General features: G+C 50.1%; 10 protein-coding genes across 15 annotated transcripts; 7 read left to right on the forward strand and 3 right to left on the reverse strand.

The window, feature by feature from the left end:
• The first annotated feature begins 9 nt into the window (after positions 1-9).
• On the forward strand, positions 10-3,481 carry LOC9641899 (cullin-1). 2 transcript variants are annotated; one of them, XM_024678212.1, is made up of 18 exons: positions 12-386; positions 450-549; positions 601-786; positions 837-884; positions 935-1,138; positions 1,188-1,265; positions 1,325-1,414; positions 1,464-1,544; positions 1,597-1,695; positions 1,754-1,840; positions 1,890-2,039; positions 2,092-2,147; positions 2,197-2,317; positions 2,375-2,536; positions 2,594-2,737; positions 2,786-3,004; positions 3,061-3,228; positions 3,286-3,481. In XM_024678212.1, the coding sequence occupies exons 1-18, from the start codon at positions 247-249 to the stop codon at positions 3,385-3,387; spliced, it is 2,235 nt and encodes a 744-aa protein (XP_024533980.1). In that variant the 5' UTR covers positions 12-246; the 3' UTR covers positions 3,388-3,481. The 2 variants fall into 2 exon arrangements, with proteins under 2 accessions (XP_024533981.1, XP_024533980.1); XM_024678213.1 differs by lacking the exons at positions 2,786-3,004; positions 3,061-3,228; positions 3,286-3,481 and having other exon boundaries at positions 10-386; positions 2,587-2,719.
• A 3-nt stretch (positions 3,482-3,484) lies between these two features.
• LOC9638274 (kinesin-like protein KIN-5C) lies at positions 3,485-8,057 on the reverse strand. Its single transcript, XM_024678211.1, has 23 exons — positions 7,873-8,057; positions 7,683-7,812; positions 7,443-7,601; positions 7,044-7,384; positions 6,848-6,986; positions 6,696-6,793; positions 6,467-6,623; positions 6,345-6,414; positions 6,222-6,298; positions 6,118-6,171; positions 5,987-6,067; positions 5,823-5,934; positions 5,688-5,774; positions 5,461-5,636; positions 5,243-5,404; positions 5,084-5,191; positions 4,874-5,032; positions 4,738-4,821; positions 4,477-4,682; positions 4,325-4,426; positions 4,160-4,269; positions 3,943-4,094; positions 3,485-3,886 (listed from the first exon to the last, which is right to left on the reverse strand). Exons 1-23 carry the CDS (start codon positions 7,935-7,937, stop codon positions 3,626-3,628), a joined length of 3,090 nt encoding a protein of 1,029 aa, XP_024533979.1. The 5' UTR covers positions 7,938-8,057; the 3' UTR covers positions 3,485-3,625.
• LOC9641900 (glutaredoxin) lies at positions 8,020-9,118 on the forward strand. Its single transcript, XM_002973228.2, has 5 exons — positions 8,020-8,412; positions 8,483-8,556; positions 8,637-8,708; positions 8,767-8,793; positions 8,880-9,118. The coding sequence occupies exons 1-5, from the start codon at positions 8,207-8,209 to the stop codon at positions 8,951-8,953; spliced, it is 453 nt and encodes a 150-aa protein (XP_002973274.2). The 5' UTR covers positions 8,020-8,206; the 3' UTR covers positions 8,954-9,118.
• A 65-nt stretch (positions 9,119-9,183) lies between these two features.
• Positions 9,184-11,984, forward strand: LOC9638275 (3-oxoacyl-[acyl-carrier-protein] synthase II, chloroplastic). Of its 2 annotated transcripts, none has more exons than XM_002973229.2 (13): positions 9,184-9,612; positions 9,844-10,070; positions 10,131-10,334; positions 10,461-10,571; positions 10,629-10,724; positions 10,789-10,834; positions 10,905-10,984; positions 11,046-11,114; positions 11,168-11,252; positions 11,328-11,482; positions 11,539-11,619; positions 11,674-11,733; positions 11,804-11,984. In XM_002973229.2, exons 1-13 carry the CDS (start codon positions 9,216-9,218, stop codon positions 11,927-11,929), a joined length of 1,737 nt encoding a protein of 578 aa, XP_002973275.2. In that variant the 5' UTR covers positions 9,184-9,215; the 3' UTR covers positions 11,930-11,984. The 2 variants fall into 2 exon arrangements, with proteins under 2 accessions (XP_002973275.2, XP_024533982.1); XM_024678214.1 differs by having other exon boundaries at positions 9,847-10,070.
• Positions 11,985-13,132: 1,148 nt separating this feature from the next.
• On the forward strand, positions 13,133-14,206 carry LOC9638276 (actin-related protein 2/3 complex subunit 4). Its single transcript, XM_002973230.2, has 8 exons — positions 13,133-13,208; positions 13,270-13,335; positions 13,390-13,442; positions 13,507-13,534; positions 13,585-13,659; positions 13,707-13,811; positions 13,864-13,953; positions 14,005-14,206. Exons 1-8 carry the CDS (start codon positions 13,206-13,208, stop codon positions 14,092-14,094), a joined length of 510 nt encoding a protein of 169 aa, XP_002973276.2. The 5' UTR covers positions 13,133-13,205; the 3' UTR covers positions 14,095-14,206.
• LOC9638277 (beta-carotene isomerase D27, chloroplastic) lies at positions 13,912-15,298 on the reverse strand. The gene is made up of 8 exons (XM_024678134.1): positions 15,280-15,298; positions 14,932-15,230; positions 14,773-14,872; positions 14,628-14,719; positions 14,504-14,584; positions 14,382-14,450; positions 14,208-14,324; positions 13,912-14,151 (listed from the first exon to the last, which is right to left on the reverse strand). The coding sequence occupies exons 1-8, from the start codon at positions 15,296-15,298 to the stop codon at positions 14,146-14,148; spliced, it is 783 nt and encodes a 260-aa protein (XP_024533902.1). The 3' UTR covers positions 13,912-14,145.
• LOC9641901 (NADH dehydrogenase [ubiquinone] 1 alpha subcomplex subunit 8-A) lies at positions 15,217-15,749 on the forward strand. Its single transcript, XM_002973231.2, has 2 exons — positions 15,217-15,475; positions 15,546-15,749. The coding sequence occupies exons 1-2, from the start codon at positions 15,297-15,299 to the stop codon at positions 15,685-15,687; spliced, it is 321 nt and encodes a 106-aa protein (XP_002973277.1). The 5' UTR covers positions 15,217-15,296; the 3' UTR covers positions 15,688-15,749.
• Positions 15,750-15,756: 7 nt separating this feature from the next.
• LOC9638278 lies at positions 15,757-20,244 on the forward strand. 2 transcript variants are annotated; one of them, XM_024678310.1, is made up of 17 exons: positions 15,757-16,067; positions 16,118-16,197; positions 16,264-16,314; positions 16,371-16,853; positions 16,912-17,133; positions 17,185-17,250; positions 17,317-17,487; positions 17,543-17,594; positions 17,659-17,883; positions 17,926-18,036; positions 18,089-18,277; positions 18,336-18,614; positions 18,670-19,230; positions 19,284-19,672; positions 19,735-19,795; positions 19,849-19,917; positions 19,971-20,244. In XM_024678310.1, exons 1-17 carry the CDS (start codon positions 15,783-15,785, stop codon positions 20,073-20,075), a joined length of 3,399 nt encoding a protein of 1,132 aa, XP_024534078.1. In that variant the 5' UTR covers positions 15,757-15,782; the 3' UTR covers positions 20,076-20,244. The 2 variants fall into 2 exon arrangements, with proteins under 2 accessions (XP_024534078.1, XP_024534077.1); XM_024678309.1 differs by having other exon boundaries at positions 17,659-18,036.
• On the reverse strand, positions 19,921-21,403 carry LOC9638279 (elongator complex protein 4). Of its 3 annotated transcripts, XM_002973435.2 has the most exons (6): positions 21,189-21,403; positions 20,915-21,125; positions 20,609-20,870; positions 20,405-20,564; positions 20,275-20,351; positions 19,921-20,208 (listed from the first exon to the last, which is right to left on the reverse strand). In XM_002973435.2, the coding sequence occupies exons 1-6, from the start codon at positions 21,376-21,378 to the stop codon at positions 20,080-20,082; spliced, it is 1,029 nt and encodes a 342-aa protein (XP_002973481.2). In that variant the 5' UTR covers positions 21,379-21,403; the 3' UTR covers positions 19,921-20,079. The 3 variants fall into 3 exon arrangements, with proteins under 3 accessions (XP_002973481.2, XP_024534080.1, XP_024534079.1); XM_024678312.1 differs by having other exon boundaries at positions 20,275-20,564; XM_024678311.1 differs by having other exon boundaries at positions 19,921-20,564.
• A 7-nt stretch (positions 21,404-21,410) lies between these two features.
• Positions 21,411-22,885, forward strand: LOC112347393 (hydrocephalus-inducing protein homolog). Its single transcript, XM_024678135.1, has 8 exons — positions 21,411-21,539; positions 21,601-21,720; positions 21,772-21,894; positions 21,946-22,065; positions 22,120-22,234; positions 22,285-22,349; positions 22,404-22,631; positions 22,691-22,885. Exons 1-8 carry the CDS (start codon positions 21,432-21,434, stop codon positions 22,883-22,885), a joined length of 1,074 nt encoding a protein of 357 aa, XP_024533903.1. The 5' UTR covers positions 21,411-21,431.
• Positions 22,886-22,892: the final 7 nt, after the last annotated feature.

The raw sequence follows: 22,892 nt of genomic DNA on the forward strand, positions 1-22,892 counted from the left end.
AGGGAAAAAAATTTAAGAGGAAAGGTCGGGAAGAGAACGCGGCGTTTATAGGCCAAGCTAAGGCTCCGATTTTTAGGGTTTGTGGCGGAAGGAGGGAAGAGGGCTCAAGCTGCTGCGTGGTTGCGCCGAGCTTGGCGGCGCATGGAGCAGCGAAGAATTGGAGATCCGCGACTGTAAGCTGCGGCGCAGGCGCTTGGCTCCTTAGGTCGTCCGGCGGGGCATTGTAGGGTTTTAGGCTCGGCAGCCATGACGATGAACGATAGGAAGGTAATCGAGTTGGAGCAGGGATGGGCGTTCATGCAGAAGGGCATCACCAAGTTGATCAATCTGCTCGAGGGAGTGGCGGAGCAGCAATTCAACTCAGAGGAGTATGCCATGCTTTACACGTATGCCATTCCTCTCTCTCCTCTTTCCATCTGACCGACACTTCCCTTTTCTGTCCACTGCAGGACTATCTACAACATGTGTACCCAAAAGCCTCCCCAGGACTACTCGCAGCAGCTCTATGATCGATACAGAGAAGCTTTTGAGGAGTACATCAATTCCATGGTACTGATGATACGCTTTGTTTCTTGCAGCTGCTAACACTATCAATCACAGGTCATGCCCGCGCTCCGAGAGAAGCACAACGAGTTCATGCTCAGGGAGCTGGTCCAACGATGGGACAACCACAAGATAATGGTCCGATGGCTCTCTCGCTTCTTTAACTACTTGGACCGCTACTTCATTGCTAGACGCTCGCTTCCAGCCCTCGGTGAAGTTGGACTAATGTGTTTTAGGGACTTGGTTGGTATTCTCTTTCGTTTGAGCTGCTTTGGCTTATCGCTCGCTTACAGGTGTATCAAGAAATGAAAAACAACGTGAAAGATGCTGTGATCACCTTGGTAAGTGGAAACTTGTGTGTCGTTTTACATGACTTACGAGTTGCCGACAGATCGACAGAGAGCGTGAAGGCGAACAAATTGACAGGGCATTGCTTAAAAATGTTCTGGGAATCTTTGTGGAGATCGGCATGGGGAGCATGGAGGCGTATGAAGCTGACTTCGAGGCTCCCATGCTACAAGACACCGCGGCATACTACTCTCGAAAAGCAGCGTCATGGATTGAGGAGGACTCTTGTCCGGACTACATGCTCAAGGTATCGAGGTGCATTCTTGTCTTCGTCATACACATTTGTCGCATTGCAGGCGGAGGAATGCCTGAAAAGGGAGAAGGAAAGAGTTGGACACTACTTGCACTCAAGCAGTGAATCGAAGCTACTCGAGGTAAATGATTTTTACGGTTTGAAAACTGATTTCACAAGGACCGTTCGTGTGGTGAGCAGAAAGTACAACAAGAGTTACTTTCACAGTACGAGCAACAGCTCCTTGAGAAGGAACATTCTGGCTGCCATGCTTTGTTAAGGGACGATAAAGTACGATTTCACTCCTCTGTGGCTCAGCAGACTAACATTGATTCTCCAGGTGGAAGATTTATCGAGAATGTACAGGCTTTTCTGTCGCATCCCGAAAGGGTTGGAGCCCGTTGCTGCAATCTTTCGAATGGTATTGCGTGTAAAATCTTTGTTGACAATTGATATATGTGTGTGTATGACAGCACGTAACGGAGGAGGGAACTACACTAGTCAAGCAAGCTGAAGATGCCGCCAGCAGCAAAAAGGCTGATAAGAAGGATACTGTTGGTGTTCAGGAGCAGGTATTGTGTCGCCTTTTAATTTTGTCCATAGATGCTATATCTTAAATGTTCTCCCCAGGCTTTTGTTCGGAAAGTGATTGAGCTGCATGACAAATATTTGCAATATGTCAGCGAGTGCTTTGTTAATCATTCCCTTTTCCACAAGGTAACTTGCGAACGTTTTCCTAGTTTAAACAGCGTGTCCTTTGTTTTAGGCTTTGAAAGAAGCATTTGAGGTCTTCTGCAACAAAGGTGTTGGGGGAAGCACAAGTGCTGAGTTGCTAGCAACTTTCTGCGATAACCTCTTGAAGAAAGGCGGGAGTGAAAAGCTTAGCGATGAAGCCATTGAAGACACGCTCGAGAAGGTATGCTCATGAAGCTGTCACTGATTTGTACTGATGTAGCAGAACGGTACAGGTCGTCAAACTTCTCGCGTATATCAGCGACAAGGACCTCTTTGCCGAGTTTTACAGGTTACAAAAGCTGTTCTTCATTTCTAGTTTCTGACACTTTCATATCCAGAAAGAAGCTTGCGCGGAGGCTTCTCTTTGACAAGAGTGCGAACGACGATCACGAACGCAGCATACTGACCAAGTTGAAACAACAATGCGGTGGTCAGTTTACATCGAAGATGGAGGGTATGGTATGTATCCATCAGTCTTACCACTTCGGTTCACGCATGACTCACGCATGTATTCAGGTTACTGATTTGACCCTGGCGAGAGAGAACCAAACTCTCTTCGAGGAGTATCTGTCCGAGAATCCTCAGTCCAACCCGGGTATTGACCTGACGGTGACGGTCTTGACGACAGGATTTTGGCCGAGCTACAAGTCTTCAGACCTTGCTTTACCATCCGAAATGGTACAGTGCATTGTCTCGTTTTGTTTGTGATAACGATGCTCAATCGGCAGCTTGCAGGTCAAGTGTGTTGAGACATTCAAGGAATTCTACCAAACCAAGACAAAGCACAGAAAGCTGACCTGGATATATTCCCTGGGAACGTGCAACATTGTTGGGAAGTTTGAACCCAAGCAAATAGAGCTCGTTGTCACAACGTACCAGGTGAGCCTATTGCTTATGGAGCATACAAACCTAAAAACATGCTCGCAGGCTGCCGTACTACTGCTGTTCAATGCTGCCGAAAGGCTGAGCTACTCAGATATCAAAGGGCAACTAAACCTTACCGACGAGGATATCGTCCGACTTTTACATTCGCTGTCTTGTGCCAAGTATAAGATCCTCAACAAGGAGCCTAACACCAAGACAGTTAGTGGGAGCGACACCTTTGAGTTCAACTACAAGTTCACGGACAAGATGCGCCGAATCAAGGCAAGCTGTCTAAAATATCTTGCAGTCTTGTGATCTTAAGACGTTTGTGACTCCAGATCCCGCTGCCTCCAATGGACGAGAAAAAGAAAGTCATCGAGGACGTGGACAAGGACAGGCGCTATGCGATCGATGCCTCCATCGTTCGGATAATGAAGAGCCGGAAAGTGCTTCCCCACCAGCAGCTTGTTCTCGAGTGCGTTGAGCAACTAGGGAGGATGTTCAAGGTAAACTTTTGTCAATTTCGTTTGTTTGCTTCGCTCATCTGGATACTCCTGAAACAGCCCGATTTCAAGATCATAAAGAAGCGGATGGAGGACCTCATTGCCCGGGAGTATTTGGAACGGGACAAGGATAATCCCAACATGTTCAGATACCTGGCGTGAGGCTGTTGATAAAAATCGCGTGTATTCATTTTGGATGGTTTTTTCTTCTTTTTCCTCTTTTCTTGACTATAAAAATCGACGACTTTACACGCTATCGTAATGAAGGAAGAAGTCTTTAAAGAAGCAACAAAATAAAAAGACATGGGAGAAAACCGTAGGATTCGAGTGGCGAGCTAGCCAACGTCCATCCTATAAATTATTGTACAAGGAATCGTAACTAGCTGCTTGCGGTACCTTCTCAGCCTCTCTGGAGCTCCATACGGTTTACTGCAGTGAGAGGAATCCTGGTTTCCCGCTTGGCTGCTTCCAAGGATGTGAATGCTTTCGCGCCTTCTTTTGCCATGGCATTTTCTTGCCTTGGATGCTTCCTGGGGCTGTGCTTGTCTTGAAACTCCTGCAGCAGGACATCCGAGTGTGGTGCTCGTAGTTGCTGAATGCACGCGCTCGTAGGAATCTCGATTGAACGCTTTCTTGGTGTCGTACACGTCGGTTGATCCTCCTGCCAAGCAGAGAGTCAGTTGTTAGTTAACAAGCTCAGGACGTACACAAGTGTACCTTATATCTGCTTGACAGATACGTGTCCGCGGTGCCCGTTATTTCTTCCACGCTCTTGGTGTGCTCCATTTCCATGTCTTTCAGCTGTCGGCAATGCGATCCAATATGCGATTGGACACTCAAGAGCACCTCATGCTCAGTGGCATGGACATCTGTATATACCAAGAGTTAAAAGAATGTACCTGGCAGCTAGCTACACAGGGAGGAAGAAGCTTACTGTTGGTATGCGTCGAAATGGATCCTATCTCCGACGACACTTCTTCTTGCGCCAACATGTTTGCGGCGCCCAAGGTTGTCGAGAATAGACACTCCGATTTGTGCGCTTCCCTGAAACAAACGTAGATATTACCATGCACAGGAAGCGTTGAATGGCAAAACGAACTCGAATATTGCAGCAACCACAGGAACGTTGTTTTCTCCAAGAACTCGCAAAGAGCCCAAGGACGATTTCCATTTGTCTGCGGCAACACCGGTATCTTTGACACTGGGAACAAGGAGATCAGCTCAGCGCAAGTATGTTCAACGCAAATGTACCTTTGCTGAAGAAGCTCCTCCATGTGACAGTGTCTGGCTGCCAGCAAAGCAGACGCATCACGTGCATTGACATCAGCTTCCTTTACAAAGATGTTAAGACGGTCCTCTGTATGAGAAACGGCCACTTGAGTGTCAAGAACACTTTTGCGTATGCATTGTGTATCCTTTGCAGAAGCCTCCATCAAAGAGTTGATCCGCTCAGCCACCTACACCACGAAAGTAAATAAAACTAAAGCTATCAAAGATTATACTGGACATTACCATTTTCTTACTTCGATCCATAACACTAACCAGCAAGGTGCTGATTTCGTCTTGCAGGTGTTTCTCTTCTCTTTTAGACATTTCCTGTCGTAAGAAGTTAAATCAGATCGATCTTATGCATAAATGCTCAACGCACCTGATACTCGAGTGAAAGGCCAGAAAGAAGCTCATGGCGAGTCTTATGAGTTTCATCAATCATACGACCCATTTCAGTAACATCTTCTCTCAACTTCCCACAAAACTCCACCATCAGAGTCAGGACCGCGCTTGCAGCTTCTGCATTGTGACGGCAGCTCTGCGCAGCAGATAGTTAACTCAAGATCATTCTAATAAGGTGAACACAGACCTCTCTTTGCTGCTGTGCAAACAAAGCCAGTTCACGCTGCTGCTCAGAAAGATGCGATTCGAACATTTCCAGAGTTCCATCGGCTTGTGAAGCAACGGCAGAAAGTAGCTGAAACACGAACACAAAATATAAAACAAGTAAAAAGAAAAACGTTCTCACATCTGAAGTAGAAGCGTAATGAGTTGAAACAGCTGTCTGAATCTTGTCCAAAGTATGAACGGCATCTTGCTGGTGTTCTCCAACAATACCATGAACAGACTGAAGTCTAGAACAACAGGTTCTCTTCAAGCCTTCCAACCTCTCTTTCAAATCGTCAACATTCTAGAAACACAGAAACGAAAATCAAAATCAATGCGGAACCAAAATAACAGCCGCACCTCATTCCTGGAAGACATAAAACTTCCCAGTTGTTGTTCAAGCGCTTGCAATTGCTTTTGCTGCTGAGACAAAAATGTGCCTAATGAACAATTTAGGGACTGAAGGTGCACAGAAAGCTCTTCACGAAACGTCCCGACTAGTTTTTTGTTGTACGACTCCAAACTGCCCTTTCTCTCTGAACAAAGTATAACGATGGTGATACCCAATAAACTTGCAACCAACACACCTATTTTTTGGAATAAACCGTCAATCTCCTTAGCTGCAGTTTCTAAGTCGCCACAAAGCTTGCACGCTTGTTCGACCAGAACAGTCTCTGCAGCAGAAAGTTTGTGCAACTATTAAATTCGAAAATACAACAAACCTGCATCCTGTTGCCGAGAAATGACAAATTCACGACCATGAACTGCGTAAAGGGTTTGCCTAAGATTTTCTTTTGTCGTCGAAAGAGTTTCGACAGTTTCCTCAAGTGTAGCCTGAAAGCCACGAATATTGAAGTGTATATAGCAATAAGAACAAAAATCAAACCTGCGTCTCGTCAAGCTTTGCTTGTAGTTCGGTGTTGTGCTGTTGCCTTCGTTCACATAACTCTTGAATCTCATCTAGATGCTGTAGCAAAGAAAAACACATATTATGTCGGAAATACAGGTCATTTTTACCTTGTCTTTCGTTTCAATCTCGTACTCCATATGTTCAATACGCTCTGTCATTGCCTGACAAGAAACTCTTCTAGAAGGCATGAAGGTTGAGTCAAAAATCATACCTTCTTGTCAGCTTCGTCTTGATAGTAGCGTTCACGAGGCACATAGATGCCATTTTTCTCCCGAGCAGCATAAACCTCTGCTCCATAAATCAGTAAACACATAAGAGAAAAACAAAACCCCACCTGATTTCAGTCTTTCAATTTCTCCATAGAGGTCCTTTATCAGTGCAGACTTCATCATCTTTTGATTAACCTATGCCAAGAGAAGAGATCGGAATTGCGGTAACATTTTACAATGCTCGTACCTCTGGTTTGTTCCTGATGTTCTTAGCTCGATGAGCATAATCCAACGTGCTGAGTGTTTCCTCTAGGCAGTGCACAGACGGAGATACGGTGGCAATAATGCACGTTTTTGTTCTGCCGCCCAAAGAGTCTCGTAAAAGCCTCGTGAGCTTACTGTCCCTGTTCAAACCACCATTATATTTAGCAAAGCAGTAAGTACGGTTCTTCGTTTCTTCGTAGTCAGTCACTAACCTGTATGGAATGTGGCCGAGATGTTCAACAAGGGCAGTTATGACCCGTCCAAGCGTCAGTAGACTCTTATTGATTTCTCCGGCTTCTCTAGCACGCCCCTGACAACAAACCATGGGAGTCATGTCATGATCACTGACTAGAGCCACACTCACCTCCCTAGCTCCAGAGCGGCAAATATTCTCTGAGCCAGCCAAGTCGACTAAGTTCAGCTTGCCACATTTTATTAACTCCTCGCCTTCAGGTGTTGCTTCTTTGATATGAATCGTGATTGAAAATATGGAATGTGAACGGCTGCAACAACACAAAGAATACAGGTTCGTACTTAGCCAGATCCTTCTAGGGGCGTACCTCGATTGCTTGTTTAGAAGCGTTTCTGCTGTTCGCCTTTTAGAAGATCCCCGATCAAGAAGGCTGTAAATTTCGTTTGCACTGGTCACGATTTCCTCTTCAAGACCCCGGACAAGTACTCCTCCCTTCCCGTCCTCCATCAGAGCCAAAGGCTTTTTCTGCTTCTCGTCTCCCATCACCTTCGAAAGCTCCTCAGGTGCGAGCAAGTCTGTGATTTCTTCGTTGTAAAGTTCCAGAAACGTGACTTTGACACTGTACTCGGCATTCTGGCTTTCTAGCGTGTCAAAGATTTGTTGAACCGCTCTTGGAATAACTCCAGCTTCAGAAGGGAGTTCCCCGCTCTGGAACCATAAAGATGAGATAGGACATTCTAGATAAGAAAGGCATCGATATTCATACCTTGGGTTTTCTTCCTGCTCCCTCCATAGTGTAAGTTTTCCCCGTTCCGGTCTGTCCATACGCAAAAATGGTACAGTTGAAGCCTTCGAGAACTTCGTTCACAATGGGAATGATTGCTTGATCATACAAATCGCGCTGCTGAGAAGAAGGACCAAAGACCTGCACTTACGTGGGTTTGAGCTTTCCTCGCGGCGGAAGAGCAAAGAGGGAAAAAAGAAAAGAGAGAAAGGGACGAGGTACCTTGTCAAATGTGAATGTCCTGTCAATTTGCTTGCTGGCGATGTTCTGGTACACAGTGACCTCGCGGCGTTGGTCGTGGCAAGAGATGACTTGGGGCGCATTCGCCTTGATCTCGTCGTCATTGAAGGGCCTGGAGTAGCAAGAGCAGAGAGATGGGCAGCGGCGGAGGCCAGATCAAGCATTCTCTTACCTGCATCGCAGTAGAACCTGGACATTGACGCCCTTGTCCTTGTCTTTCTCGTGGCGGCCCGCCATGGCCGACGGCGAGAAGCTTGCGATCCTGCTCGCCACAGCTGCGTCGATCGATGGATGCCCTAACCTAGACAGCCACGAGCAAGACACCACTTTCCCGCTTCTCCGCCTCGCCAAAGCTTTTAGGCTATCAGGGCTCCAACGGAAAGAAATATTTCAAACGATTGGGGCTAAAGTGTGTCGAACCCGTGACCTATGGGCGCATTTTAGGGCATGGCTTCCTCCTTGTGTGCTCCAAGGGCGGTAGCAGTCAAGGGGAGCGCGGGCGAGGCATGGGCGAATGCGTCAATCCTTCACCAAATGCGGTGCAATGCCGGCATCGCACCACGGATTTCCGGCTCCTTCGACGGCAAAACAGGGAGATCGGGCGATCCGTTGTGGTGAAGAGTATGTCTAGCTCCCAGTCTCAAACGGATGATCTCATCAAGAGCAAGAACGAGCACAATCCCGTTGTCATTTACTCCAAGTCGTGGTGCCCGTAAGTTTTCTCCAAAGTTTCTCTCTCTCATGTTATTTTACTCGGGACTTGATTTGTGTGTTGAGACCAGCTATTGCAGCAAGGTGAAGGGCCTGTTTAAGAAGCTGGGAGTGAAGGTGGTGGTCGTGGAATTGGACGAGCTCGGTGACTGGTTTTTCTCTCTGTAGCTCGTCTCTTGGATCCGACTCGAAGATCTGATGGTTTGTTTCGGATTTGTGTCTTAGTTGAGGAGGCGGACGTCCAGGCAGCCTTGAAAAGAATGACCGGGCAATCAACGGTGCCCAACGTGTTTATTGGTGAGCAAACTCTTTGCTTGCTTTGTCTAATGAATTCCTCCCTCCGTGGCATTCTCAGGTGGAAAGCATGTCGGGGGATGCGATGGTATGTTACAACCAAGTACTTGGATCTTGTTCTACCGTAGAATGACTTCCTTTTCTTTCTTCCAATTCCAATCTGTCTGTCTACAGATACGCATCGCCTTCACAGTCAGGGGAAGCTCATCCCGATGCTGCAGGGTGCCAAGGCTCAAATGCAGGGATGAATAAAAAGAGATTTGAGAGAGTTTTAGGGGGCTCGTCGTGTAGCCGCTGAGCGAGCTGCTTATCAGCAACAAAGGCGACAGGAGAGAAATGAGCGGACGAGGAGGGATATGTGTGTGTCGCCATTGGCTCACTGGAGTTTCAATAAAAATAAATAACGTGGGAGACGGAGACCTTAAAATTAAAACAGCCTACTATTCCTACTAGTTATTTAGAGGCGCAGGGAGAAGGAAGGCAGGAGGAGGAGAGGAGCAACAACGAGCAATGGCAATGGTGGGCGCAGCAGCCGCACCCTTGTGTACGTGGCTGATTGCGGCGTGCCTCACCCATGGGATCTGCGGCGGAGACCTCAATTCCTCCTCCATTTCAATGGCTCCGCCTCCCGCTGGCAGCAGGAGATCCAGGCGACGAGCTCGCGATCTACAGCAGCTCCACGCCACCGCCAGCGCCGCCGCCGCCGCCCCCCCAACATCCATGGCAGGAGCTGTGGTCGCGCTTTACGAATCAGGTCTGTCGTGCCTCTCTTTCGAGGCATGCCCCGAGTACCATCGCTCCGCAAAGTGGTCTCCCTCCTTCTTCGCTGCCGCTCCCTCGTCGTCGTCGTCGTCGTCGTCCAGGCCGTCTAGGAGACGAGGTCCTCGAGCAACAGCAGCAGCACCAGGTACGCTCGCATTTCTATCGCATTCGTATCGAGGTCACTGCTCTTGTTTGACTTGGTGTTGCTTGTCACTGGTACCACTTAGTGCTGCTAAGTCGATCGTGGCGAGCTCAGCCTGCAAGCCTTGGTTGCATGCATGCATGCATGCACGCACGCACGAGAATGAGATTTTGGATTTTGCATTGGAAGAATGGTTGCTCATTGCTCACTAGTGAATCTCGCTATGGATTGCAGCAGGAAGAAACATGGCAGTGGCTGTTCAACCTATGCAACCTGTGCAACCTGTCAAGGAGAGCGTGGAGAGGAAAGTTGTGGCGACCAAGAAACGGAGGGTCGTTGTCACGGGAATGGGTGTTGTGTCCTGCCTTGGACACGAGCCGGATGCTTTCTACGAGAATCTGCTCCGAGGCACAAGTGGAATAACAGAGATCGAGAACTTCGACTGCAAAGATTTTCCTACTGTAAGGATCCTGGAACTCGATTCACTCTTTGTTTTATTTACTCTTGTCTCTTTGCACCAGAGGATTGCCGGCGAGATCAAAGACTTCTCGCCCGATGGTTGGGTGGCCCCCAAGTTTTGTAAGCGCATGGACAAGTTCATGCTCTACTTGCTCACGGCTGGCAAGAAAGCTGTAGCGGACGCTGGAATGACTCGGGACGTGATAGACCAGCTCGACAAGACGAAGTGCGGGGTTCTCATTGGTTCTGCAATGGGAGGCATGCAGGTGTGTGTGTGTGTGTGTGTGTGTGTGTGTGTGTGTGTGTGTGTGACCACTAAAGTCTCTTTCTTTCTGTTGTTAGTCTACTCTTAACTCTTGTCGTGGCTCTGTTTTTCCCTTGCGTTGTGCCAGGTGTTTAGCGATGCAATCGAGGCTCTCAGAGTGTCATACCGCAAGATGAACCCGTTTTGTGTTCCGTTTGCGACAACAAATATGGGTTCCGCGATGTTAGCGATGGATCTGGTATGTACGCGTTGGAACGGCAAAACACAGAGTTAACGGATTTCATTTTCTGACCAGGGATGGATGGGGCCGAACTACTCCATCTCGACGGCCTGTGCAACCAGCAACTATTGCATGTTGAGCGCCGCCAATCACATTGTCAGAGGCGAAGCGGTAACGAGAGATTTGATCGAGTTAGAATCTTTTTGACACAATTATAGAAAGCCTTTCTGCACAGGACGTGATGCTTGCTGGTGGATCTGATGCAGCCATCATTCCTATTGGTATGTCATTCTGGACACTACGTGTCCAGTGTTGCTGCGTGAACTGACTGCTCAACTTCATCCACTGTAGGCCTCGGAGGATTTGTTGCCTGCAGGGCATTGTCTCAGCGCAACAACGAACCATCAAGAGCTTCTCGCCCGTGGGATGAGGTGAGTTGCATGCACTTGTGCACAGTGGCAGAGTTTTTACTATGTAGCAATGGTTTTGCAGGGCCGAGACGGGTTTGTGATGGGGGAGGGTGCGGGCGTCATCGTCTTGGAGGAGTTGGAACACGCCAAGGTGGGTCTTTGAACGTTTGCAGTCGAGGAGTGTGAACAATCTAAACAATGCAGAGGCGAGGTGCCGAGATATATGCGGAGTTTCTAGGCGGAAGTTCGACTTGCGATGCGTATCACATGACGGAGCCCCATCCCGAAGGTGCTATACCTGTTAAATGTTATTTATTTTTTCCTTTTCTTTTTGAATTTCTTCTTTATAACCGTGTTCAAGCAGGCGCGGGTATCTTGCTCTGCATTGAGAAGGCGCTGGCCCAAGCTGGCGTCGATAGACAAGACGTCAACTATGTGAATGCTCATGCAACTTCCACCCGGGCTGGCGATGTCCAGGAGTACAAGGCTATTATGCGGTGCTTCGGCAGTAATTCCGAGGTACTCTTCAACAGAACGAGCTTCATTCGGTAACGCTCATTTGCGTTGTGGCGCAGATTAAAGTCAACTCCACGAAGTCCATGACAGGGCACTTGCTAGGAGCAGCAGGGGGTGTTGAGGCGATTGCAACGATTCAGGTACTTGCCTTCAAATGTTTCAGGATTAAAGTGAAAAGTGCGTGTGTGTTCTAGGCAATCCGAAGTGGATGGGTGCATCCCACAATCAACATCGATACACCCGAGAAGGACGTGGTAAGTAATCTCACCCTTGAGATTACGATCGCTTTGATATCAATGTGTTGCTCGTTAACGGTCTCCGCAGAACATGGAGGTAATCGTTGGTGCCAACAAACAGAAGCTGGACGTCAAAGTGGCCCTGTCAAACTCGTTCGGTTTCGGCGGACACAACTCGTCTGTTATTTTTGCGCCGTATCCAGCAAAGAAGTAAAAAGACTTCCGTGTGCTCTTTTTAAAATAATCAAAACTCTTTGCACAAAACGAAACCGTATTACGTCTTTCGTGAGGGAAGATGTCGTCTCGAGGTCTTTCCATGGCATTGTGGAGAGTGTCCAGTCACTCCGTCGTAAGTTGCAGGCTGGGTGAGGCGGGCCCATCGCAACATCTCTTTTGACTCCTACTCACTCTATTTGCCGGTGCCGTCCAACAAAATTAACCACACACCCCACACTAGGATTTGACAGACGAGGAAAGAAGGTGGCTAGCTTGCAAGATTCTTAGCTAACCTCCAAGAGGAAAAAAGATTGCTTGAATCGCAGACGAACTAAAATAAGCACTCACTGTTGCAATTGGGGGGTTCCATGTCGCTGTCCTCCTCTCAGCCAAATCTCCCCAAATCGGATTGCAAATCCCTCGCGCCTTTGTCTTGTAACGGCGCCAAAATCCAAGAGGAATATCTTGGCTTTGTCGTCTGCTTTTGAAACGTTGAGCTAGGTTATGACAAGAAAAGAGAGTGATCAGAAACTCCTGGTCGCTGAGGGATATGCAAGGCAAACCTTTCTGGTTACCTTGTTCCCTTTATAAAACTATATAAATAAAAAAATCAAATCAAGGGGGTAAATGATGTGCACCACGCCAACCAAAATGACGTGCCGAGCGTAGATACACCGTTCTTGTGGAGATTCAGAGCATGCTTAAGTTGCTTGACGATGCGATGAGCAGCTCGGAACAAATACAAGCCTATGGATCAAAAACAGCTCTGGGACATCCCAGCATGCACCATGGCGCGCTCAACAATGGCTTTGGCGCAAACAGGCTGCTGTCCGTCACGAGTGGCGGGCTACTGGAACTAGAGCGTGGGCTTTCAGCAGGTTGATTTTCTTGTTTGTGAGTGCTCATCATCCACGCAACCTTTCAAAGACAATAAGCCGATCATTCCAGTACAGGTATGCAGGCACAACGAGCATCCTGACTCTCTTTTCAGGAGATCCTCACGGCTGTGGACAAAGGAGGTGCAAAGCTTGGGATAGTCATTGCAATCGACCCACCCAGCGACAAGCGTTTTACAAGCTGGCGGGAGGAGAGCTCGAGACGATTTGGGAGATGAAAAACTGCTACTAGATGCGATTGAACTCCAAGAGACTCTTGTTCTTAGTCAATATAAAAGCTTTAGATTTGTCTTCACCGCCTCTTATACACAAGAAACGAAACATATCCACGTTTTAAGCCTAGGGCTCTTTTCTACAGGGGATTCAGGATCGAGGGCGATGGTTTGTGTCGCTCGCCTGTCTAAGTTGAGTTGCAAGCTTACATTTGTGTTTGCGTGCAAAGGCGAACACTTTGAGGCCGTATCTGACATGCATCAGGAACACGCTTACTGCGGCTATGAGTCTCCAGGTGGGCGATCAGATCCATGCCTGAATCCATTTTTACTCTTTTCGCTAGCTGTAGAATTTCCCATGTCAAGATGTGGAGCGACATAACAAGCCCGAAGTTGAGTTCAAGTAAGCTTTGCCTGGTGTGATTTCTTCTTCTCTCCACTCAAAATGTTCATCCTTGCTGGGGCAGAACCAACACGGAGCTACTCCTTAATCCCGTAAGTGCTCTCTTGCTTGCATTTGCACTGGACTTTAGTTTGCTTCCCAGATCTTAATCTGCCGTAACGAAGCAGAAAAATGCTTGATTGAAACGTCGATCAACTCCCTGCGAATCAGCATCAAGGTAAGCGCATCCAGAAGAAGCATGCGGGCATGAAAATGAATGCGCAGGTCAAACAAGCTGACGAGCTGGAAAACATCCTCACCAAGAAGTTCTTGAGGTTCTTAGCCATGAGGGCCGAATCCTTTCAAGTTCTTCGGAGAAAGCCTGTACAGGTAACTTCGTATCGTCCTCATGCTCGCTGCACGTCTAACTGATTGACCACAGGGCTACGATATCAGCTTCTTGATCACCAACCAACACTGTGAAGAGATGAACAAGCACAGGCTGATTGACTTCATTGTCAGGTTTATGGAGGTGAGCTGCGAGATTGGGCTTGGCTAGCCGTCTGAAACGTTTGCTCTGCAGGATATTGACAAGGAGATAAGTGAGCTTAAGCTCTCTGTGAACACTCGAGGACGCCTGGTTGCGTCTGAGTATCTTAAGCAGTACACATAGCGGATAGATCATCCATATCCTATGGCAGCGCTCGTTAGTAGCAGTTTCTCCCTAGACCTGCAAAATGAAACGTCTCTTTGGTGGGTGTCACCACAGACCATCCATTCATTCACCTTGGGACACAGGGGTGTGCTGCTCTTGCGAGCAATGGCGGTGGGACACATTTCCAGGCACGGCGTTGAAACCGATGGATCGTCCTCCGGCGAAGGGGCTTCCACGCCAAACTTGAACTGGTAGGCGCGCCAAGGTCAGAGTTTCAAAAGCAGCAAATCGCCTCAGGCATTTACCTGACAACTCAAGTCGGCGAAGTTTGGTTCCATGAGCAGTGGCACTCCCAATTCCTTGCTGATAAACGCCTGGAACCAAGGAGCCAGCGGTGTGAGACTTACAGATTTAATGCGATGCACACCTGCGTGGGCAACTTGCAAGTATGGATGCAGATACCAGCGCACTTGGAGTGCTCCAGGTATTTGCATTTTTCGACGAGAACCTAGAAACGAATTACCATTAGCACCATCCATTTAAGCACGTACCCCGCTTGGAATGGAGGTTCCGTCCGACAGCTCCACACTGCCGATAGAACAGGTTCCCATGAGCCATTGACAAGTCGCTTGAGTCACTCTAGCTGCTCAAACACCTCGTGAAGATGGTCTCAAGCCGCGGAGGCGAGTGGCTTACCGGATAGGATGGCTGCAAGCTTTCCCTTGTTGATAGGTAGCACCACGGCTCTAAAGAGGCGCAGCAACGACTGTGGAAACATGGAGTTGAGAATGCGCACCTTTCAGAGAGAGCAACGAGCGTCAGACGGAGGAGGAGGACACGATTCTTCCAACTTACCGTGGCTTGCTCCACATCGGACTTGGCCTTGTATTTTGCCATGAGAAGCTGGGACAATTGAATCAAGCCATCGTAGCCAGGCCTGTCCGCGTCGCGTCCCACTTCCTGCCTAGCCAGGGTTACGAGCGCGAATGCCGCAGCACGCCACACCCACCTGTGCCAATTTGTTGCGAAACAAGGACAGGAACGCGGCGTCCAGCAGCGGGCCTTCCCTGTAGGATGCCGCAGCCTCCCTGCTGCTGTTGCCCATGGCGCTGCAGCGCACCGGGGCAGTGCAGCGGCAGGACAAGGTGGTGGTGCTCATCGCCAGCAGGTTGGTGGCCATAGAGCGCAAAACCCTAGCTTGACCTATAGCACAGGGGCGCATGGAGCAGGGAAGCAAGCCCCCGCTGCCCACCACGCCGGTTCTCATGTCGGTGGCCCGGCATGTGGCCCGGCGATGCACGGCGCAGAACAAAGCCTTCATGGAGTGCAAGCGCAGCCTGAGGGATCCGGAGAAGTGCCTGGACGAGGGCCACCAGGTCATGGGCTGCGTCTCCAGCTTGTGAGTAGCGCTATTCGCGCCCCTCGCCCACCACCACCACCACTGTGCTTGTGTGCTTGTGTGCTTGCAGGATCAAGGAGCTCCATGCCACCTGTGGCAAGGAGATGGAGTCGTACACGGGCTGCATGGACTACTACTCCAAGGACTTGGAGATGTGCCGGCAGAAGCAAAAGGAATTCGAGGCAGCCTGCCCGCTGCCAGAATTGAGCTAGATCTCTCTTGCTGTACTTTTTAGTTGGCCAGGCGCCGATGAATCAAACCCACTTCACTCGCCTCTCTTAAGTCTAGGCTAGCTAAGTAGGGTTTCATGTCAAAGATGAGGGACGACGGAGGAGGATCTCCATCGCCACGGCAGCCCAGGCCGGGCAGCCGGCTTCATATGATGCTGTCGGGTGGATCCCCGCAGCTCAAGCAGCAGCAGCAGCAGCAGCAGCCACAGATGGTGCGGGGGCATCAGCAGCAGCAGCAGCATCAGCACCAGCACCAGAGGAAGGCTCCGGAGCCGCTACGACGAGCCGTCGCCGATTGTCTGTCAGCATCGCATCACGCCTCGCTCCCCCCGCTCACCTCCGAGCCCGTCCGAACGCTCCAGGTTGATTATGGTCTTTGATGATGCAATAAGCTTGTGTTGGTCACCACCAGGACTACCTCGCCAATCCCTCCACCATCCACTTCGCCTACATTGTCCTCTTGGAGCACGCACTCGCCGAGAGGGATCGGAGGTCTCTGTTTACTCACACACTGCTCTCAATACTTACTAGTTGGTGTGCTTTTGTTTTGTCCGCCAGCCCTCCAGTGGTGATCAAGTGTGTGGCGTTGCTCAAGCGATATCTCTTCAGGTAGACGCGCCCTCGTTGCTTGCTCTTTGCTTTTCTCACATTGCTTTCCAACACAGATATGTCCCTCCCATAACTACGCTCCAGCAAATTGATTCCTTCTGTGCGTCTCTCATCAACGAGTGTAATGCTGCGTCCGGGAAGCGAGCCGCCACCAGGGCCACGTCGTGCTCCCCTGGACCTTCGCCACTGCCGCCCCCCTCCACGCCGTCCGTCTTCGCGTCGGAACCTCTCCTCAAGTCACTTACGTACGTGCGTGCCGTCGTCGCGCGCCACCTTCCCGGGTTCTCCTTGCGCCAGCACTCGGCCTCGTCACCTTCTCTCAAGCTCCAGCCCGTTCCGCCCTCTCCGCGCAGCAGGCTGCTCACTGCGCACTTCCAGCCGCCTCTTACGGATGACAAGGAGTTCGCAAGGCCCATGCTCGCTCTAGCCACCATCCACGACGACAACGGCGTCTACATGGCCGCCGATGTGCTCAAGTGGCGTTGGATCCTGCCAAAGGGAAGCCAGCTCTGGATGCCTTCACCGGTTATGACAGACAGGTAGGACTTCTCTACTCACTTGTGTGCTGGTACTCACCGCCGTGCATGGCAAAGGCAGCGGTGGCATTGCGAGGCCAAATGTGGATAATGTGGACAATCTGGAACAAGGCATTGGCGTTCTCTGGCTCAAGCGCACCACCACCACTGCTGGCAGCACTGAGGAATCTAGGCTCGACCAGCTTCTGCGTGCATCTACAGCAGCGGCCATAGGGGACTCGGCAGCAGTGAAGTCGCATCTGCGGGATGTTGCTGCTTCCAAGCGTCAGCCCGTTACTCGTTGGTATGCTCGTCATTGCTTCACGTGATCATGCCTCTTACAGCTCATTCTCAGGGGTGGTGAACCTTTGACTACCATGCGGAAGCGTCCGCGTCCTCTCTTCCAGTACAGATGCTATAGGTAAATGCGAGTTAAATGTTGAGCGTCTTCCGAAAGTGTTTTCCTGGTGACCTGCCCGGCTGATAGTAAACAGCAACCTTTGCGCTTGAGCGATGCTGATATCGAGGAAGTTATTGCTGCGGTTTGCGCTGAAGCAAGTAGCCCCACTTTGGCCTTAGCTCCGTCCCTGCCAAGCAGCCGGAGTGGCGATACAGCAAATGTTGCAGGGAGCGTTCTGATCAAGCTTATAATTGACATGTGAGTGGTGGTGTACTCCCGCTTGCCCCATAGACCAATATTTTGTGCCGTGCAGGTATCTTGCCGATGCTAGGACGGCGGCGCCTTTGACGCTTTCAGTTCTCCAAGTATCTCTCTTCTTACCATTAGATTGCCTCCTTCCTTATTTTACTTTTTGCTGTGTTTTCTCAGGTGATGCTAAGTTCGGGTCCTGTGACTGTTCGGGTTCGTGCTTTCGACCTTGTATTTAACCTGGGAGTCCATGCGCACCTTCTTGAACCAGTGCAAAGTGATGACCAAGACGGTTTTCCGACAGGGACAACGGAGGATGTTAAGCACGGAAGACCTCGTGGCGTAGAGGAATTCGAGGCGTGGCTCCTTATCATTCTCTGCGAGATGATGCTCTTCCTACTCCAGGTAAACTTTATCCTCTCTATTTTTCTCATTCTGTTCTGTCAGCTGGAAGAAAAAGAAGAATCTATTTGGGCTGCCTCTATGAGCGCTCTGTTGTATTTGGTTTGCGACCGGGGCCGTATCAGAAGAGAGCGGCTGGAGAACCTGGATATCCGGGTAATATTATCTGGTTTGTACTGGTGCTCTAACTGGCTTGTTACCATTTCAGATCCTGAGGACTTTGCTGGAAATCAGCCGAGACAATGCGTGGGCCGAAGAAATTCATTGTCGACTGATCTGCATGCTGTGCAATATGCTGTACGTTGCGGAACCTACAGATAGCTCTCAAGATGGGAATGCAGTCTTTGATATTAACAGGCTGGAAGCCATTGGTGGCGTCGAACTGATTTGCAAAGAGGTAAAATTCTGAACACGTGAATATTGACCGCTTACTTGTTCTGTTTGTGTGTATGTAGTATTCGTTAGTGAGTAGCCCCGCTGCCAAGAGAAACCTCTTTGCCATCATTTTTGAGTATCTATTATGTGAGCTGCGCAGCAAGGCTGACGTTTCGGGAAAGAAATTTCCCAGTCAGGATGAAGTGCAGGCAATTGCGACGGCTCTTGTTCTTGCCGGTGCGCCGGATTCGCTGAGCATTGCGTTCAGGCAACGAGTAAACGGCGTCGGCGGACGATTGTGTAAATCTATCGTAAAGGCACTAGACAGGGATCTAGCCAACGGACGGCTTAATGCGACGGTATTTTAGTGCCAATTCCTTGTTCTTCTTAATTTGCCTCGTGCTTATCACGCAGGTCTTGGAACAAGTAGCGAAATCAATCGACACTTTAGTTGACAAATATGGTACTTTGGACGGAGAGTTCGGGGAGATGGTGTCCCTTGTCCTCGCTGACGAGTCACGTGAGGATGGCCCTCCTGTTTCTTATCTGGAAGCAAGAGCCTGGGCCATCCTGCATGCGTTGCTCCATTCCTCGCGATCCGATTACCGCCACCACGGTTACTCGTGGCTCAACCAGCTCCTCGTAACAGAAGTGGAATGCTTGCATGGACGGAAAGACGCTTCCCACAGCAACTGCATGCTCACAATTCTGGAGCAGGCGAAGGTTGATCCCCCTGAGAGCAAAACGTCAGCGGCCCATCTACTCTTTGGACTGTTGAAATCAAGGAGGCATTATGTCAGGCAAGGCTTTCTGATCGTATTGGAGCACTTCCTGTCGCAGTGCCAGAGACGGGGGCGTGCAGACGACACTGAAAGTTTTCCCGACAGCCTTCCCAGTACCTTGGTGTGGCTCATGAGTAGCTCCCTTTGGCAGTTTATCACTGCAAACGACACAAACCGTATTAACGTTTTACAGGTAGAGTTCGTGATAGCTCACGTCTTTTGTTCTCACCCTCTTGTAATTTACAGATGTGCAACCTGCTGCTCTCCCAAATATGCGTCAGGTCGGGGCCGTCTGCGGGGAAACACGACGACGACGACAAGAAAGAGCACAACGAGAGCGTCAGGGATACAGTGGTGGTTAGCTCGATAGCATCTCTATTTCTGAGGGATGAAGCTGCGGCACCTGAGCACCTACTGACCAAGATGCCAACGGCCCTGTTTTACTGGCCTCTGATGCAGCTGGCTGGAGCCACTGTGGACGACATGACTCTCGCCATCGCCGTTGGGAGTAAAGGCGGTGGAAACGTTCCCGGTTGTGCTTCGGATGTCCGAGCAGCACTTTTGTTGCTACTGGTTGGAAAATGCACGGTTGAGCAGGCTGCATTGGACGAAGTTGGTGGCGAGGAGTTTTTCAGGTAGCTTCATCGTGCTGCGCTTTGGTGCGTGAGCAGCTGACGTTGTCTCGGTTGGAAAACAGGTCGTTACTCGACGACAGGGACGCGCGCGTTGCCTACTTCACTGCTTCCTTTCTCATCAAGGCAAGTGCTTGCTGGCTGGGCTGATTATCCTCTGACTCGTTCTTTGCATGCAGAGGATGATGGTTGAGGATGCTGACAACTATCAACGCGTGCTGCACAACCTTGTTTTCAAAGCTCAGCAGGTCTGCCGTCGCAATCTCTGTAGATTATGTAAACTGGCTTCTTTTGTGATCAGAATAACGATGAGAAGCTACTGGAGAATCCTTATCTACAGCTTGGCGGCATCCTACAACTTGATCCCGATATAAAACCTCAAGCTTCGACGCATGACGACTCATAACCCCTCAAAAGTTTGCACTTGCGGAGGAACCTTGGGCGCCAGCCAGAGGGGCCAGTTCGAGCTGCTCCAAGACAAGCTCTCGTTTCTTGACAACCTTGATGGCATAGGCAGCAGTTTCGGGGATGGCAGGCACCTGTCATTCATTTTGGAAACGATTTTGATTGCTGTTTTGACGACGCCAAACTCGAAGCGGACGAACCTGGGTGTTGTACGTGCACAGCTTATGAACGTGCAGCAGGCCCAGCGCCTGGCGATCCACAAGCGTTTGCTCCTCCTCTGCAGTGCAACATGGGTGATAAGGTTGTCCAAGTATGGAGCGGGAGTTTTACCGGGCAATGCTTTGACGGACAGAAGGATGTCAGCCAGGTGTTGCCAGCGCTTAGACGAGGAGGCAGCGAGAAGCGATGCTGGGAGCGTCACCAGGGCGACTGCATTGGCGTTGAGGAGCAAGGCCTTGAGGTAGAGCAGACTGGAGAGTAGCTCCCACTCCTGCAAACGTTATCAAACATACGCTTAGCCGCAACCAAACTCACCGAGCAAAATTCCATGCACTGAGGGGCGCAGATGGAGTGAAGTGCGATGCGACCAATCTCTCCACTGGATGCCAGGCTGCTCACAAACCCCCTGCACTGCTTGAGGAAAGAGTCCACCTTGGCCCCTGAGAAGCTATGGCACTGCACGCGACCTGGCGTGCACGACTTCCTCATGTCAAAACTAGACACATAGCCGTCCTGCCCCTGCTGGCTTTGGCCCAGATCATATTTGTGGTACTGCCAAGCGATCCTCAGCCCCGCCCTGGACAAGGGAAGTGAGGAAACAGGGACAAAAGGAGTTCTTACTCGTTGTGGAACTGGCCCGCGCTGGCGGAGGGAGCCGGGAGAGTGGAGAGGAAATGCGTGGGCGACGCAAGAGCGGTGGCCAAGAGGAGGGGCTGGCCGTGGCTGACGGCTTGGGCCATGAAGTAGCGCAACAACACCAGGTGGTGAGGAGCGTGTGTGTCTTCCATCACCACCACCAACTTGCCCATGCCAATGCCGCCACCTATAAGCTGTCAACAAGCGTGTCAAGGGAGACAAGGAGATACTTTCATGGATGGTGCGCGAGGGAGGATATTGTCCAGGTCCGCCACTCCTGTGGACACCAGCAGTGTGGCATTTGGCCCAGCCTTGGTGACTGCTGGGCGCGATGGCGGCGGCGGCGACGGCGATGGGGAAGACGACGATGGCGATGGCGGTGGCGATGGCGATGGCGATGGCGATGGCGGTGGCGGTGCCCCCACTCCTCGACGCCGCACGAAGCTCATGCCTTCTCACTTTCTAGGGCTTGGACATTTTGCCCTAGCTAGCCCCCGTAAAGATGAAGAACAACAACGAGAGCACCAGTGGCATTGCAGGAGCGCGCACCTCGCATTTCACCATCAAATACAAGGCTTATGGGAATCAGCCGCCGCCTCCCAGCGTCAAGGTATTTTTCCCCGCGCACCTGTAACTTGTAACTTACGCTCCTCTCTTCTTCGTCTCCCCAGAAGCGCCCCAGCCAACACATTCGAGAAGCGCTGGATCCGCCTCTTGCTCAGCGAGATGGAGTTATCCGTCCAAAGCCCTGCATTGTCAACAAGCACAACTTTGCCGAGCAGCGCCACCAAGTAAGCACCAGCGGGCGAATCCTTTTTCTTCAGTCTGGAAACTCTTGCTAGATCGTCTCCTCGATACCGGAAGACGAGCCACTGTTCCAGCCCTTCCCACCGGAGGTGGTTTTTACTGGTTACCATGCCTTCAAGAAATATACCACTGTTCTTCAGCTGCGTAACAATGATAAGGTACTTACTTACACCCCGCTTTCTCTTCTTCTTACTGTTTTTTTTAATCAGGTGGTGCGAAGAGTCCAGTTGTTGTCCGAGGATCCCCTCCTGACAGTAGAGTTGCTGCAAAGTGGGGATCAGGCTGTCTACTCGGAGATTGGTTCCAGCAAAGTGGCGTGCGGGATGGAGGTATTCCACAAACTCTTCTCTTCGTCCTGCATCTTTCATTTCGTTGTTAAACAGGTCTCCTACACAATAGCTTTCGTCCCGGAAAGTGATGGGGACTACATGTCGGAGCTTCTGGCCGTGACTGACAGAGAGAAGTTTGTGATTCCTGTCAGATGCGTCGGCTTGAAACGTAAGGCATTCAATCAACTGGTCTTGCCTCTATTTTGTTTGTGTTCGCAGCCATGGTGGACGTTCCAGATGAGATCATTTTTCCTCCCACACCTGCAAAATGTTCCTATAAAAAGGTTTGCTCCCACTTTCACGCGTAGATGCTCACAAGGAATCGTTTTTGAGTGTAGAACGTTATGATACATAATGTGGGAAAGAAGAAGGCTGTTTTCCGACTCAGGACAAGCGAGTTTTTCAGGGTCTCACCACCCACACATAACCTTGATCCGGGAGAATTCTTTCAGTGCTGCGTCTATTTTTTCCCTCGGCGAGTATGCACTTATGAAGGAGAGCTAGAAGTTACCTTCAAGGAGAATGGCGACCAGCTTGTCTCGCGGCTAATTGGAGCTGGCACGGAGGTCTGTTCTGTTCAATTTTCTAGTGGCCGCCGCGACTTACCGTGCTGTGTTTTGGGCAGTTAAACGTTGGCCTCTCCACAGGTGTGATCGCAGCATCTACGACGTATATCAGGCGAACTTCGCATGTCACTTTTCAAGTTTTCAACAACTCCTCTTCTCTCGCTTATTTCTTGTGGCCCAAGTACGTCCATTGTTTGAAAACAACATTTATAAAGGTGATAAAGAGGGGCTTCGAGAGCTGCGGTCATCTATAATACTTTT

This window comes from Selaginella moellendorffii, unplaced genomic scaffold (genome assembly GCF_000143415.4).
Source record: "Selaginella moellendorffii unplaced genomic scaffold, v1.0 SELMOscaffold_21, whole genome shotgun sequence".
In the NCBI taxonomy this organism is placed as follows: Eukaryota; Viridiplantae; Streptophyta; class Lycopodiopsida; order Selaginellales; family Selaginellaceae; genus Selaginella; species Selaginella moellendorffii.

Excerpts from the sequence above, each read along its gene's own strand:
- LOC9638278 (XM_024678309.1), top strand. The coding sequence starts at position 15,783 with ATGTCAAAGATGAGGGACGACGGAGGAGGATCTCCATCGCCACGGCAG. Across the intron at positions 16,315-16,370 it reads CTCAAGCGATATCTCTTCAG|ATATGTCCCTCCCATAACTA; the intron begins GTAGACGCGCCC and ends TTTCCAACACAG. Across the intron at positions 19,796-19,848 it reads CTGCTTCCTTTCTCATCAAG|AGGATGATGGTTGAGGATGC; the intron begins GCAAGTGCTTGC and ends CTTTGCATGCAG.
- LOC9638276 (XM_002973230.2), top strand. Across the intron at positions 13,443-13,506 it reads AAGCCCGAAGTTGAGTTCAA|AACCAACACGGAGCTACTCC; the intron begins GTAAGCTTTGCC and ends TTGCTGGGGCAG. Across the intron at positions 13,535-13,584 it reads CGGAGCTACTCCTTAATCCC|ATCTTAATCTGCCGTAACGA; the intron begins GTAAGTGCTCTC and ends TTTGCTTCCCAG.
- LOC112347393 (XM_024678135.1), top strand. The coding sequence starts at position 21,432 with ATGAAGAACAACAACGAGAGCACCAGTGGCATTGCAGGAGCGCGCACC. Across the intron at positions 21,895-21,945 it reads AGCTGCGTAACAATGATAAG|GTGGTGCGAAGAGTCCAGTT; the intron begins GTACTTACTTAC and ends TTTTTTAATCAG. Across the intron at positions 22,632-22,690 it reads TAATTGGAGCTGGCACGGAG|TTAAACGTTGGCCTCTCCAC; the intron begins GTCTGTTCTGTT and ends TGTTTTGGGCAG.
- LOC9641901 (XM_002973231.2), top strand. The coding sequence starts at position 15,297 with ATGGAGCAGGGAAGCAAGCCCCCGCTGCCCACCACGCCGGTTCTCATG. Across the intron at positions 15,476-15,545 it reads ATGGGCTGCGTCTCCAGCTT|GATCAAGGAGCTCCATGCCA; the intron begins GTGAGTAGCGCT and ends GTGTGCTTGCAG.
- LOC9641900 (XM_002973228.2), top strand. The coding sequence starts at position 8,207 with ATGGGCGAATGCGTCAATCCTTCACCAAATGCGGTGCAATGCCGGCAT. Across the intron at positions 8,413-8,482 it reads TACTCCAAGTCGTGGTGCCC|CTATTGCAGCAAGGTGAAGG; the intron begins GTAAGTTTTCTC and ends TGTTGAGACCAG. Across the intron at positions 8,709-8,766 it reads GGTGCCCAACGTGTTTATTG|GTGGAAAGCATGTCGGGGGA; the intron begins GTGAGCAAACTC and ends TGGCATTCTCAG.
- LOC9638275 (XM_002973229.2), top strand. The coding sequence starts at position 9,216 with ATGGCAATGGTGGGCGCAGCAGCCGCACCCTTGTGTACGTGGCTGATT. Across the intron at positions 10,572-10,628 it reads CGATGTTAGCGATGGATCTG|GGATGGATGGGGCCGAACTA; the intron begins GTATGTACGCGT and ends TTTTCTGACCAG. Across the intron at positions 11,620-11,673 it reads AGGCGATTGCAACGATTCAG|GCAATCCGAAGTGGATGGGT; the intron begins GTACTTGCCTTC and ends TGTGTGTTCTAG.
- LOC9638277 (XM_024678134.1), bottom strand. Across the intron at positions 14,585-14,627 it reads GAACCTCCATTCCAAGCGGG|GTTCTCGTCGAAAAATGCAA; the intron begins GTACGTGCTTAA and ends ATTCGTTTCTAG. Across the intron at positions 14,451-14,503 it reads CTTGCAAGTTGCCCACGCAG|GCGTTTATCAGCAAGGAATT; the intron begins GTGTGCATCGCA and ends CCTTGGTTCCAG.
- LOC9638279 (XM_024678311.1), bottom strand. The coding sequence starts at position 21,378 with ATGAGCTTCGTGCGGCGTCGAGGAGTGGGGGCACCGCCACCGCCATCG. Across the intron at positions 20,871-20,914 it reads GCGGGCCAGTTCCACAACGA|GGCGGGGCTGAGGATCGCTT; the intron begins GTAAGAACTCCT and ends TCCCTTGTCCAG. Across the intron at positions 20,565-20,608 it reads AGTGCATGGAATTTTGCTCG|GAGTGGGAGCTACTCTCCAG; the intron begins GTGAGTTTGGTT and ends TAACGTTTGCAG.
- LOC9641899 (XM_024678212.1), top strand. The coding sequence starts at position 247 with ATGACGATGAACGATAGGAAGGTAATCGAGTTGGAGCAGGGATGGGCG. Across the intron at positions 1,266-1,324 it reads GTGAATCGAAGCTACTCGAG|AAAGTACAACAAGAGTTACT; the intron begins GTAAATGATTTT and ends TGTGGTGAGCAG. Across the intron at positions 2,040-2,091 it reads TTGAAGACACGCTCGAGAAG|GTCGTCAAACTTCTCGCGTA; the intron begins GTATGCTCATGA and ends AGAACGGTACAG.
- LOC9638274 (XM_024678211.1), bottom strand. The coding sequence starts at position 7,937 with ATGGCGGGCCGCCACGAGAAAGACAAGGACAAGGGCGTCAATGTCCAG. Across the intron at positions 7,602-7,682 it reads GGACATTCACATTTGACAAG|GTCTTTGGTCCTTCTTCTCA; the intron begins GTACCTCGTCCC and ends ACGTAAGTGCAG. Across the intron at positions 6,624-6,695 it reads CTCGGCCACATTCCATACAG|GGACAGTAAGCTCACGAGGC; the intron begins GTTAGTGACTGA and ends TGGTTTGAACAG.